The 13,555-nt window shown below is 38.4% G+C and overlaps 2 protein-coding genes across 3 annotated transcripts in view; both read left to right on the forward strand.

Annotated features, from left to right (window-relative positions):
- The first annotated feature begins 3,743 nt into the window (after nucleotides 1-3,743).
- On the forward strand, nucleotides 3,744-6,013 carry steep1 (STING1 ER exit protein 1). The gene has a single exon (XM_057836985.1). The coding sequence runs from the start codon at nucleotides 3,868-3,870 to the stop codon at nucleotides 4,543-4,545; it is 678 nt and encodes a 225-aa protein (XP_057692968.1). The 5' UTR covers nucleotides 3,744-3,867; the 3' UTR covers nucleotides 4,546-6,013.
- Nucleotides 6,014-6,672: 659 nt separating this feature from the next.
- Nucleotides 6,673-13,555, forward strand: part of nup93 (nucleoporin 93) — a 40,028-nt gene continuing 33,145 nt past the window's right edge. Inside the window, exons 1-3 of one of the 2 annotated variants that reach the window (XM_057837013.1) lie at nucleotides 6,673-6,851; nucleotides 7,050-7,232; nucleotides 11,305-11,422. In XM_057837013.1, coding sequence (XP_057692996.1) covers nucleotides 7,054-7,232; nucleotides 11,305-11,422 — 297 coding nt within the window. In that variant the 5' untranslated portion in view covers nucleotides 6,673-6,851; nucleotides 7,050-7,053. The remainder of the gene's footprint in view (nucleotides 6,852-7,049; nucleotides 7,233-11,304; nucleotides 11,423-13,555) is intronic. The other variant, XM_057837012.1, reaches the window with a different exon arrangement.

A 13,555-nucleotide genomic window follows, 5' to 3' on the forward strand; every position in this document is an offset into this window, starting at 1 on the left:
TGGCCGACAGCATACAATCTATGCCTAGATATCTCATGCATATAGAATTACATGCAAAATGACAGACTCGGTAGCGTTAGTAAACAGCCGCCATTTTAGAGCAGTAAACTTCTCAGAAAGGCTCTGTTGTAGTAAACCTTCCAAGCGAACCTAAGCAACTTTTTATCTAAAATACTCCTAAATCAGCAAAACCATGACTTGAGTTTATCTTTAAAGGATGAAACAGTTTTAAAATTTTCACATGACGAAAGTAGACAGAAGGGAACTAATGCAAAAACGGGAGCAATTTTGTCAACTTTAACGGTTGATTCACAACATTAAATGACCTCCAAACATAACAAAGGTTACTATGTTTTTGGGTGTGTTTTTTTTTTTTTTTAATGGAAAAAAAACATGAAAGGTATCACCAGTTACTTTGCCAAGTAACTTTTTTACAACTGTGTATTTCAGTAGTCAGTCACTACACTAGCCAAAGAGCTAAGAGGCATTTTAACAGTCGAAAATGTTTACATTTTAAGTGTTTATTTCATTTTTTAAAAAGCAAAATAAAGGCAGTTTAAAAAAAAAAAAAAAAAGCAAAACGCAAACCGAAACCGTGATCCCAAAACCGAGGTTCAAACCGAACCGTTGCACCCCTAATACATACATATATACAGTATATATATATATACAGTGGGGCAAATAAGTATTTAGTCAACCACCAATTGTGCAAGTTCTGCTACTTGAAAAGATTAGAGAGGCCTGTAATCGTCAACATGGGTAAACCTCAACCATGAGAGACAGAATGTGAAAAAAAACAACAGAAAATCACATTTTTTGATTTTTAAAGAATTTATTTGCAAATCATGGTGGAAAATAAGTATTTGGTTACCTATAAACAAGCAAGATTTCTGGCTGTCAGAGAGGTCTAACTTCTTCTAACGAGGTCTAACGAGGCTCCACTCGTTACCTGTATTAATGGCACCTGTTTTAACTCATTATCGGTATAAAAGACACCTGTCTACAACCTCAGTCAGTCACACTTCAAACTCCATGGCCAAGACGAAAGAGCTATCGAAGGACACAGAGACAGAATTGGAGACCTGCACCAGGCTGGGAAGACTGAATCTGCATTAAGTAAAATGCTTGGTGTAAAGAAATCAACTGTGGGACCAATAATTAGAAAATGGAAGACATAATATCCTTCGATCTGGGGCTCCATGCAGAATCTCACCCCGTGGCGTCAAAATGATAACAAGAACTGTGAGCAAAAATCCCAGAACCACTGTGAAGCATGGGGGTGGAAACATCATGCTTTGGGGCTGTTTTTCTGCAAAGGGACCAGGACGACTGATCTGTGTAAAGGAAAGAATGAATGGGGACATGTATTGAGAGATTTTGAGTGAAAATCTCCTTCCATGGCTGGGTCTTTCAGCATGACAATGATCCCAAACACACAGCCAGGGCAACAAAGGAGTGGCTTCGTAAGAAGCATTTCAAGGTCCTGGAGTGGCCTAGCCAGTCTCCAGATCTCAACCCCATAGAAAATCTGTGGAGGGAGTTGAAAGTCCGTGTTGCCCAACGACAGCCCAAAAACATCACTGCTCTAGAGGAGATCTGCATGGAAGAATGGGCCAAAATACCAGCAACAGTGTGTGAAAAGCTTGTGAAGAGTTACAGAAAATGTTTGGCCTCCGTTATTGCTAACAAAGGGTACATAACAAAGTATTGAGATTAACTTTTGGTGTTGACCAAATACTTATTTCCCACCATGATTTGCAAATAAATTGTTTAAAAATCAAGCAATGTGATTTTCTGTTTTTTTTCCCCCACATTCTGTCTCTCATGGTTGAGGTTTACCCATGTTGACTATTACAGGCCTCTCTAATATTTCCAAGTGGGCGAACTTGCACAATTAGTGGTTGACTCAATACTTATTTGCCCCACTGTATATGTTGTTTCATTGTGCCTTATGCTTTACATAAGTATGTTGTTTGAATGTTATACCAAATTGCCTTTTTTTCAAATTTTTTCTTTTTCAACAACACCATGACAGAGCAAACAACAATACAAACACAAAAATAGAATAATCAATAATATAAACCAAAAAAAGAAAAGAATACAAACACAAATATGCCAGGGGGTATAAGCATTCCAAACATTGCACATCAGAGAAATAAAACAATGAACAATACTATCAATTATTCACAAAAAAATTGTAGCTTTTCACAAATATCGGTTATTTTTCCTGCTTTTTAAACAAATTTATGTAGCATACCGTTTCATTGTGAAAGTGAGAAAAAGATGGTAACAGCTTGCTGAACTTAAATTTGTGGAGGTAGAATTTTGACAACAAAATGAGTCGCTTAATCAAACGAATTGTAAAATTCATGACTGAAAGTTCCTGTTTTCTTACATCATATGTCACGTGATTTTAGGAACACTCCAGAGCAGTGGTTTAGTGGAAATATAAGATTCGGGGGCCAGAACGCAGTTCCGGTATAAGATTCAGGGCCGGAACGGTGCTTTGATTCCAAAAATATAATGGCAACTGTCAAAACACTATGTAAAAAAAACCCAAAAAAAACAAAGCTGCCACACATGCATTTAATCTCCAAGAAGAAAACAATCTACCAACATTAGATTTACATACTCAAGTGTTAACAACAAGCATAATAAAGTGCTTGTGTAGCGTAATCCATTTCCACCGATATTTATGATTTATTTTATTCCACGGACGGCACGGAGGTTTCCCCAGCTGCTACAGTTATCTGCTACAGTGCGAATGCACGCAGCAAAGCAAAACGCCTGGACTCATTTATTTATGACATACTGACATGTGTTCACCAGAGATAGTTAGCTCTGATTGGTTCAAATGTGCATGTTTTCTGAAACAGCAAAAAAAAGGGCAATGCAACAGAAAACTGATCAAATCTTTAAGAACAAGGAAAGAGTTAAGGTGGCTTATTTATCATATTTAGTTCTATTTGCTCTGATGGGGAGGTTCATAACATCTTAGCTGTCAATGTACACTTTGGACTTATATTTGTTCATTTATGTTTGGCAACTTACTCATTTGCTTATGATTTAAAAAAACTCAATGTTTGCGTGATCTTCAAAATATATTCCATTTCACTCTGCATAATATCAGTCATTTGTACTTATTTTTCTGAATGTATGTTACTTATATCTGAATTATTAGAAAACAAAAAGTAAATGTTTACATTATCTTCAGTTTTAATATAGCCTACATCCTATGTTCTTAAGTAGTTAAAATTGAGATTTGGCATTTAGTATGTGAGGAAATGAGGGAAAATAAAAAATAGGAGATGGAGGGTGGGGTTATAGCTGTTTTTGTTAAGTTTTATTTTGCAAATCATTGAATGAATACAATTCTGAATGAAAATCAGTTTTTGTATGTGTTGTATAAATAACTGACCAAAACAGTTTTCTTTGCATTTCAGTAGTTTTGCCCCCCCCCCCCCCCCCCCCCCCAATAAATAAATAAATAAATAAATAAAATTTCTGGCTCTTCACGTCGGGGAGTTTCGGCAAGAAATTCTAAACACTTTCACCCCTGAATATAAGTCATCGGTTCCGTGCGTGTTTTGAAGTTTCACGCTGCCATCACAAGTCTTTAATGTGAATTAAAATTAAATCAGCACGCCGAAGTTCGTCTCTCGAACGTTTTAATTCGCTTTTACTATCCGCGGAACATTAAATTATGCTGATTTTAATTCCCCATCGGTAGCATAAAGTGACGAACACCGGAAGTCAAATATGACGTAGCGTGTGTATTTCCTGATTATTTCCATTTTTGTTTAACGCTATGTTAGACAACCAGTAGCTTGCACCTCCTTAAATATCATAATTAGAAATTAAATCAGCATGCCGAAAGTTGTGTCTCGAAGTGTTGTGTGCTCTGACACTCGAGACCGGGAAGAGTACGACGACGGAGAGAAGCCCCTTCACGTCTACTACTGCCTTTGCGGCCAGATGGTGTTGGTCCTGGACTGCCAGCTGGAGAAGCTCCCCATGAGGCCTCGAGACAGAGCCCGGGTGATCGACGCGGTCAAACACGCACACAAATTCTGCAACGTGGAGCAAGACGAGAACACTTACATCAAGAGAGCAGAGGGCATCGAGCGGCAGTACCGCAAAAAGTGCGGCAAGTGCGGCCTGCTGCTCTTCTACCAGCACCAGGAGAAGAACACTCAGGCCACCTTCGTCGTGGAAGGAGCGGTGGTTAAGTTCGGGCAGGGCATCGGTAACACTAGCGTGTACAGCCAAAAGCAGCCCGAGGCTCCGAAGAAGGTTCGCGTCATGATGACGAAACGAACGAAAGACATGGGCAAGTTTAGCTCCGTCACCGTGTCCACTATAGACGAAGAGGAGGAGGAGATCGAGGCCAGGGAGGTGGCGGACTCCTACGCCCAGAATGCTAAAGTCATCGAGAAGCAGCTGGAAAGGAAGGGCATGAGCAAGAGGAGGCTTCAGGAATTGGCCGAGCTGGAGGCCAAGAGGGCCAAGATGAAGGGCACCCTCATCGACAATCAGTTCAAGTAGAGGAGGCCTGATGAAGGCTTTCAAAAACCATACAGTGGGACTTGTGACTGACATTTAGTCAAAAAATAATATTTTAGATTTGGTGTTGTGGTGAGCCTGCTTCTCTGGGTGCACCAAGATCTGAAACATGAACATTTTGTTAATTGAAGACACCAAATTAATTGTTTGGTGGCTTGTGACCAACATGTGTGTACACCTTGCACTTTTAGTTGAAAGTCAGCTGGGATTGGTCTCGTATTGAGGACAAGAGTGGTTCCAAGAGAAAAAAAAAAGATATTATTTTGTACTTTGCCCAATTAAAAAGTTTGGTACTTTGGAAAAAAAGAGGCTATTTTCTGTTGAAACCGTTTTGCAATAATGACTGTTCAAACCACAAATTGAAATGACATGTTACACAGCACAAGAAGTTGCACTCAATTACATCCGTACTTAATTTTATTCACCAGTTAAAATTTTAATTTACTGTAGTTATGATTTTTACCACTGTGTTGGTTGATGTTTGACTACTTGTACAAATACAGAATATACGTATCAGGTATGAGCCAGATCTGCTCACGTGATCAGAAATTGTTCCCGATCACATCATTTTCAGAGATATGAAATCGGGTGAAGGACATCAGGTTTTAAAATGTATTTGCTTTTGTCATTAATTTTTAATGGCTACAAAACAAGATGATCTAAAGGAACAAATACCAAATGAAACAAAAATTTTTAAACCATATCACAAGGATTTGTATCATTAAAAAATCTTTTAAACCACTGCTGCACTAAGAAAATATGTTATATTGGGATAGTTTGGTATGAAAAATGATATGCTCCCCGCTACATTGCCGCGGTCATGGAAAGGCTATTGGCAAATCCTCAAAATCAGGAGACTTTGATTCGGGAAATATACTATACACCAAAAACACGACCTGTTAAATCACAAGATAAATGTTAAATATAGTACAGTTTAGTACAGTCATTTTCATCAGATTGGACTATTGCCACGGTATATTTACAGGTCTTGATAAAAAAAATCAGTCAGGAAGCTACAGCTAGTACAGAATGCTGCAGCCAGAGTCCTCACAGATACAAGGAACCTGGACCACATTGCACTGGTTTTGAAATCGTTACACTGGCTTCCAGTGAGTCAAAGGATAGACTATAAAATGCTACTGCTCGTCTACAAAACACTTAATGGACTTGGACAAAAATATATGCTTGATTTGTCATCAGGAACCGGTTTCCTGTATATTCCAAGAACAAGAACCAAGCAGGGTGAGGCAGCATTTAGTTATTAGGCTCCTCACCTCTGGAACAGGTTACCTCAAGGTCTGAAGCATGCTCAAACTGTTAGCTCCTTTAAATCAGGGCTAAAAACGCTTGTTTAGCACAGCATATCCATAACTCTATATATTTCAATCTATTTGCTTTCTATTCCTCTTGTGCTTTATCTCCATTGCTGATTTCAAGTATTATTATAATTAGTAGTATCTTTTATTTTTGATTTTTATGTATAATTTTATTTCCTGTTTCGATTGTCTTTTACGTTCTGCTGATTTATTGATTTTTATGATTTTCATGTGATGTAAAGCACTTTGAATTGCCTTGTGTTGAATTGTGCTATATAAATAAATTTGCCTTGCTTTGACTTACAGTTTAAGTGTTGAATCTTAACGTTTTAAGTGAAACGGAATACGTAAATTGCAGTAAATGGATGTAATGCAATAAGAACATGCTGGAAGTGGTCGGAGTGCGAATAGTTTTTTTTTTTTTTAAACATTATCTGGGGAATATACTTTCAGAAAATCTATTTGACGAGCAGTTTTAGGGTCACTTCTGAGTGTGGGACCTTTGACCTGCACTCACTGAAGATTTCCACCATTGCTCTTTATTGGGAGGTAAGTCAGTTTGAATAATATTTAAGTGTTTTTTGTTGTTGTTGTTGCTAATAACAATTAAATTTACATTTGAAATTTAGATGTAGCAGTATTTGTGCTTAACTATGTGGAATGTTAATAATAAAAAAAAAAAGATATTGTTTACAATTATGAACATTTCTCAAAAAATTTAGTCGGCCGTGCAGAGCTGCACTACTATTCTTGGACAGCTGGTGGGGTAAAGAGGTATTATAGCGTCCATTGATGCAGGCAAATAAGTGTGACATCCGGTGCGGGTCTTCTGCCTCGTCCAATCAGCGTCGCTCCCGAAGTGCCGGGGCAAATAATATTTAGTAGTGCTTGATATCGCTGAATATAGTCGAGTTTTTTTTTTCAACAATACGTTCAGGGGAGCCCAGACTTATTTTCCCTCTCAAATAACAGGTAAGGAAGAAAATATTACCGTAACTACGTATGAAAAAGTCAACTATCTGTAAGTGAAATTACTTGTCCATGTGAGTTAGCATTAGCCTGCAAGGTAACGGCTCATCGCAAGGCTTCGAATGTAGCTGACACTTTTGAAGCGACCTGTCCAGCAAAGCGAAACCAATGGGTCACCCGCTTTGCTGTACTGTTCCACAGAGGTATGGATGCGGAAGGCTTCGGAGAGCTACTGCAGCAGGCCGAGCAGCTGGCTGCAGAGACTGAAGCCGTGTCAGAGCTGCCGCACGTTGAGAGGAACCTTCAGGAAATCCAACAGGCGGGGGAGCGGCTTCGTTCCCGCACGCTTACCCGCACCTCGCAAGATGCTGCAGACGTCAAAGCGTAAGGAATTTCTTTATCCTCAAATAAACTTAAACGTGGCTGAATGACTCCGATGTCGCTTTGTCTGATGCCTTCACGAGTATTCTGTCCTATTTTTGGGGTGAATGTTGAATACTGAGCTGAGTGTAAACTTCACGTCAAGTAGTTTAATTTTCACGAATACAGTGTATATCACATCCACAAACTTCATTGAACTGTTCATAAAGTCTGTTTCGCCCTCTAGTGGACACCAGGCCTAATGACAAGTCTTTGTTGACTCCCAATATCAGTTCAAAACATTTTGTCCATGGCTGAACGATATTGGAAAAAAACTGAAATTGCGACTTTTGTGTGTGTGTGTGTGTGTGTGGGGGGGGGGGGGGGGGCGATATATATTGCGATATTAAAACTAGTGTTGCACCGATACCATTTTTTTGGCCCGATACAGATACCTGGCTGTGCAGTATCGGCCGATACCGATACCATTCCGATACCACTCTGTTAGCAAAAAAAAAAGAAAAAGAAAAAAAAAAAAAATATATATATATATATATATATATATATATATATATATATATATATATATATGTATACACGTCATTCAAGAAAAGTTTAGGGCAATTGCCTATTTTTGGTTATAAAAAAATATATATGTATATGTGTGTATGTATATATGTACGTACAAGGGATGCAAAGATACAGTTAAGTCATGGTTCAGTACGATTTTCGATACAATTCAATACATTTAATTCTCTGAAACGGAAACTACAACTACTACTACTACTACAACTACTAACAACTACAATTGTTATTTATTTATTTATTTATTTTTATTTGCTAACAAGCAAAAATAAGTGCCATCATATAAACAAGCATTTTAGTGCATAATATTTATGTGCTTACTTTATACTGATCTGAAGATATTTTGTATAAAAGTGCTGAGAACAATCTTTACTGTTTATAAAGTGGGGCACACAGTTGATTGCTGCAGCTATATTTACCATATAAGCAAAACATCCTATTTGTGGTCCGAGTCCATCTGTAACATGTACTGAATTAACAGTATTTGCAGCATTATCTATAGTCACTGGTATGGATTGATTTGGCCTGCTTAACTTCCATTCAGTCATGGCGGTTTCTAATTCAGATTCAGATTCAGAATATTTATTGTCATTGTTACAAAAAAAGCACAACGAAACTTTGTTTGGAGCATCCATCCAGCTCATACAGCTAAGTTGGTAAAGTGCAAAGTGCAAACCCGCAAATTCATCAATGTATATGGCTCACGCAGCTAATGGCATGTGGACTAATGTACACATCTAGGTTGCTATTTGATGATATCTAGTGTGTGCGCGCGAGAGTTAGCATGGGATCTAACATAGGACATCTAGGTTGCTATTTGATGATATCTAGTGTGCGCGCTGTGCCGCTTGAGTGTTTTCTGGCCACAGAAGTCACTTCTGCTCATTACTGCACAACACATATGACAATCGACTTTCATAAACAAGACGAGTTTGAAGTATGGCGCTCTTAATTTGCCACTCATTGTTCATCATGAAACCATGAGTTTGTTTAGTCTCCAACGGTTTTAACCTTTCTGATTCCATCGGCGCTATGTTAACAGGCGATAGCTTACACATGCTAATCGTTTGTGAATGCCATGTTAGATCAGCGGCGTAACATCGCTGGTATGCGTTGTAGTTAACTTCTATAAAATTGAAGACGGAGGAGTTAATTTCGTGTAGTAATTTTGAGACAAAGACATACAGATGTCATGCATCGGGATTTGGGAAGTTATTTTACGTGGGGAGGACAGTACATTTGCGTTCATGTGATGCCAGTAGATGGTATCAGCGCCCTAAATGTTGGTACTCGTCGATACCGATACCATCAATTCGGGCCGGATCGGCGCCCCCTGCCGATACTGGTATCGGTATCGGTGCAACTTTGATTAAAACTAGAAGAATTTGTTTGGATACTTTGGTTGATTTGACTCAAGCGCTATATAAGTATAACACCATTTACCATTTACCATGACCACATTGTATTCATATAAGACCATTTATTCCAGGCTAAGGGTTAGGGTTGTGAATGGTGAAGATTGCTGTATATAAAAGGCAGAGGTACGTAGTAACGCTTTACATTTACTCCGATACATTCACTTGAGTAACTTTTTACGAAAATTGTGCTTTTTACTTTTACCTGAGTAGATTCGTGAAGAAGAAACGCTACTCTTACTCCACTACTTTGGGCTATACTAGAGTAATGACATTTTTCCTCTTTATTCTACATATTATCTTTATTTTTGTCAGAGAAGCCAACAGTAGCTCCACCAGTTTCCCTAATGAGAGTCACATGACTCCATTATACCAAGCAGACTCAGGCTTGCAAGCATGTTCAATCAGGTCGTCTTTAAAGAACTGTTAAAAAAACTAAGTATTTGCTGTATGTGCTGAAAAAAAAAAAAAGATAATTATAAAAATCAAACATTGTAAGCAGTTACTCACAATGCTACTCATTACTTGCGTATTCTTTTCACCAAATATTTTTTTACTTGAGTACATTTTTGGGATGATGACTACTTTAACTTGAGTATTATTAAGGGTGTAACGGTACATGTATTTGTATTGTGGTGCTCGGTTCGGAACGGTGGCGTACCGAACGAGTTTCTAACGTAATGTAACACTTACTTTTCGAGGCTGTGAGTCGATCGGGTTGCAGTTTCTTTGTGTAGATTATATTTACTCCGTCTTCTCTACTATAATGAGGACCAACACGGTAGGACAGTATAACCCAGAAACGTCAATGGCGCGACAACGTGGCCGCCGCAAGAACGCAGTGAAACGCGGGCATTTAAGTCAATCAGCCAATGCACACTAGTCGTAGTGCGGCCGCGTGTTAGACGTGTCCCAGAAGCGGCTCAACACGACGCATGCGAAAAGAACGGCAGAGTTTATTATTTGACGCGAGACGCGACCCTCCTGCGTGAATACGACTACCAGTAGCTAGGATCGGGCAGACCGGAAGTCACTCGTGTAAAAATACGGGGGATCCGGTCAATTTTCAAACTAATATGCAATCGTAACCCACTTTTTGAGTCCATCAGACCTCTTGAGTGGTAGATCGGGGCAGAGTTGACTTGTCTTTGTTGATTTACTGCTTTCTTCTCTGCTATAATAATAACTAACACGGCCCCGTGTTCAATACAAAACCCTCCTACCACAACAAAACAAGTAGGAACTAATATTCACATAGGAACTAAAGATATACAATATAAATGAATACTACATCACGTTTGTAAAATATAAACACATAATAAAATAAATAATAGCCCATTTAAATAAAATAAATTGAAATGAGCTAAAACACCTGTAATTAAATAATAAGAATAATACACAGATCCTGCTTACACAATTAAATTTATTATTTCTGTGTGGCGCTTTAACTTGAGAAAATTCACCAATAAAGCTTTTGAAAACCGTTCATAAGAAAAAAAAATGATTCATTGAGGCATTTCATTTGTAAAATACATGTTAAAATCTTTGTCATTGGGATTGCTTTTCTCTTTAGCACAGGACTTCTTTTTTCTTCTTTCTTTCAGAAAGAAAGCTGACAATTACACGGGTTCTGAAAGGCAAATTGTTGTTGGATTATCTTTAAATACCTGCTACTTTTTGAGCAGAATTCTAGCTTTGTATAGGCTAATGTTCCTATTGTTGAAAGCACAAAGGTGTGTAATAAACAACTAGCACATTTATATTTTGCATTTCTCTTTCTTACTGTACCAAAAATGAACCGAACCCGTGACCTCAAAACCGAGGTACGTACCGAACCGAAATTTTTGTGTACCGTTACACCGTTAAGTATTATTATTTTGAAGTAACGCCACTCTTACTTGATTTAGTACAATTTTTGGCTACTCTACCATGCTCTGATAAAAGCGATCCAGGAGGCCATTTTTCTGCACACTGGCTGCTTTTATGGAGCAAAAAATTGCACGTACTGCGATAGGAATATTGCGCATGCGCACATTGCGATGGCGATGTTCAAACGATATATTGTGCAGACCTAATTTTGTCCCGTCCTATCACAGGTCTATACTCCTCGGTTCCAGAGGTTTGGACATCTTCCACATTTCTCAGCGTTTGGAGAGTTTAAGTGCGGCTACTACCTTTGAGCCCCTGGAGCCGGTTAAAGACACTGATATACAGGTAGGATTCAGTTAAGTGGTTATCTACTTCATTTTAAAGCTGGGTGTACTTGTCAGTTTTTAACTTATAAACTTCTTTTTAAAATGGTATTACTGTACATGTGTAACAGGTGCACGCAGGTCTGTTGTGTACGTTGCATAGGAAACCTCCCTCATGATGCCTTCAAGAGAGCGCACTGGCAGGTGGCTAGTGTAGGTTTTTAGCTTAGCGGTTAGTGCGCTATCTTGCCATTACGGACGTGCTTGTGACACGGATTCCAGTTCTGACCTGGATGAAGGGGAAGGAAGGGGGATGGGTCACGTCGTGCGACGCAGTTCCTGGTAGGCCTGAACGATATTGGAAAAAACTATTGTTGCGATTTTTTTTTAGGTTTACAATATATTGCGATATTATATTGCGATATTAAAAAAAAAAAGATCTATCTTTTTTAAAGAAATTTTCACTAAATGACTTGAATAGCTGTTTGGAAATACTTTACATAACACACCGTGACCACAGTGTATTCATATAATACCGTTTAATTTGTGAATGATGAAGATTTCTGTATGAAGGTATCCAGGAAGTCATGTCTGCACAAAATAGATCATTTATTGAATACAATATTTTACACTTCAACAGCAGCAAATACATTAAATGATAAATAAAAGAGCAGGTGCATTAGTCCCCTAAGTTTTTGACAAAATATAACAATAAATAAAAAACTTCTGTAAAATAACAACAAAGTTGTCAACATATTTGAACAAAAATATTAAATATGACAAATAAAAGAGTTGTTCACAAACTATAACAATAAATAAAAACCTCAGTAAAACAACAAAGTTGTCAACATATTTGAACAAAAATATTAAATATGACAAAAGAGTTCACAAACTATAACAATAAATAAAAACCTCAGTTAAACAACAAAGTTGTCAACATATTTGAACTTAAATATTAAATCTGACTAATAAAAGTGCAAGTGCATTAGTCCCCTGAGTTGTTTACACAAAATATAACAATATTAAACTGCAAAACGGCAACAAAGTTGTAAAAATATTTCAACAAAAATATTAAGTATCAAAACTTTATGTGCAGCTGTACTATATATAGTTATTTGAAAAATACGGTTTACAATAAATTTAAATATAAAAGATACAAACTCAACTGAACTTGTAAATAATTGAACTGAATAACTGCAAATAACTGTGATGAATAACAGAACCATTTTAACTCCCAAATTTCCTGCCTTCCTGATAGCTGTCACATGAATAAAAAGAAGAAAAGACATTCCTTCAGCTGTGTTATGTATTTGTCTGCATATCGTCCACCTTCCTTGCTCAGCAATTCTCAACTGGGTCTAATAGGTTTTTGGCCAAGACTATTAGTTTATCCACTATAGCAGGCTTGAGACAAAAACGTTGGCACGTAACAATGTTCCCACCTGTGCTAAAAAGCCTCTGATGGGGAGCTCGTAGCAGGAATGCATAGATACCTGCGTTTTAAATGGTCCCACATGTTTGACAGATTACTTCTTGTTGAGGCAACCATGGCGAGGCACTGTCGACAGGGCTGTTTTTTGTCCCTTATAGTCTTGTTCTTGTCAAAATACTTCCAAAACTCCTTTTGGATACAGTCTTCCTTGCTCCTCCAACGTGTTGATTGCTTGCTTTCACTTTGAGAACGGGCCCTCCTCCCTCCGCTCTGCTGTTCAGCCCCTCCTCCCTCCACTCCGCTGTTGCAGGGGGAGGGGGAGGAGCCGATGACTTGCTGGAGGGAAGAGAAGCTGTGCGCTTTTTCCCCCTCTCCTTCCTCAAAACAAACGTTTGTGGATTTAAAAAAATGAAATTAAAAAACTATCGCACGTCCTTGCGATGGGACTATTGCACATGCGCACATCGCGATGGCGATGTTTAAACGATATATCGTTCAGGCCTAGTTCCTGGCAGATCGGTTACATTGGTGCCGTGACCCGGATCGCCAGGGAAGGTTTTTGAGGGGCGAGGATAACGGTTCCATGCAGATTTCTTGTGTGCGTTGCATAGGAAAGCTCCCTCCTGATGCCTTCAAGAGAGCATGCTGGAGCTGCTTTTCATTAGTTTGTCACTAGTAGCTGTCCAATCCCTTTGAACAGGAAGGGCAGGCGGCAAATGAAAA

This window comes from Corythoichthys intestinalis, chromosome 5 (genome assembly GCF_030265065.1).
Source record: "Corythoichthys intestinalis isolate RoL2023-P3 chromosome 5, ASM3026506v1, whole genome shotgun sequence".
Taxonomy (NCBI): domain Eukaryota; kingdom Metazoa; phylum Chordata; class Actinopteri; order Syngnathiformes; family Syngnathidae; genus Corythoichthys; species Corythoichthys intestinalis.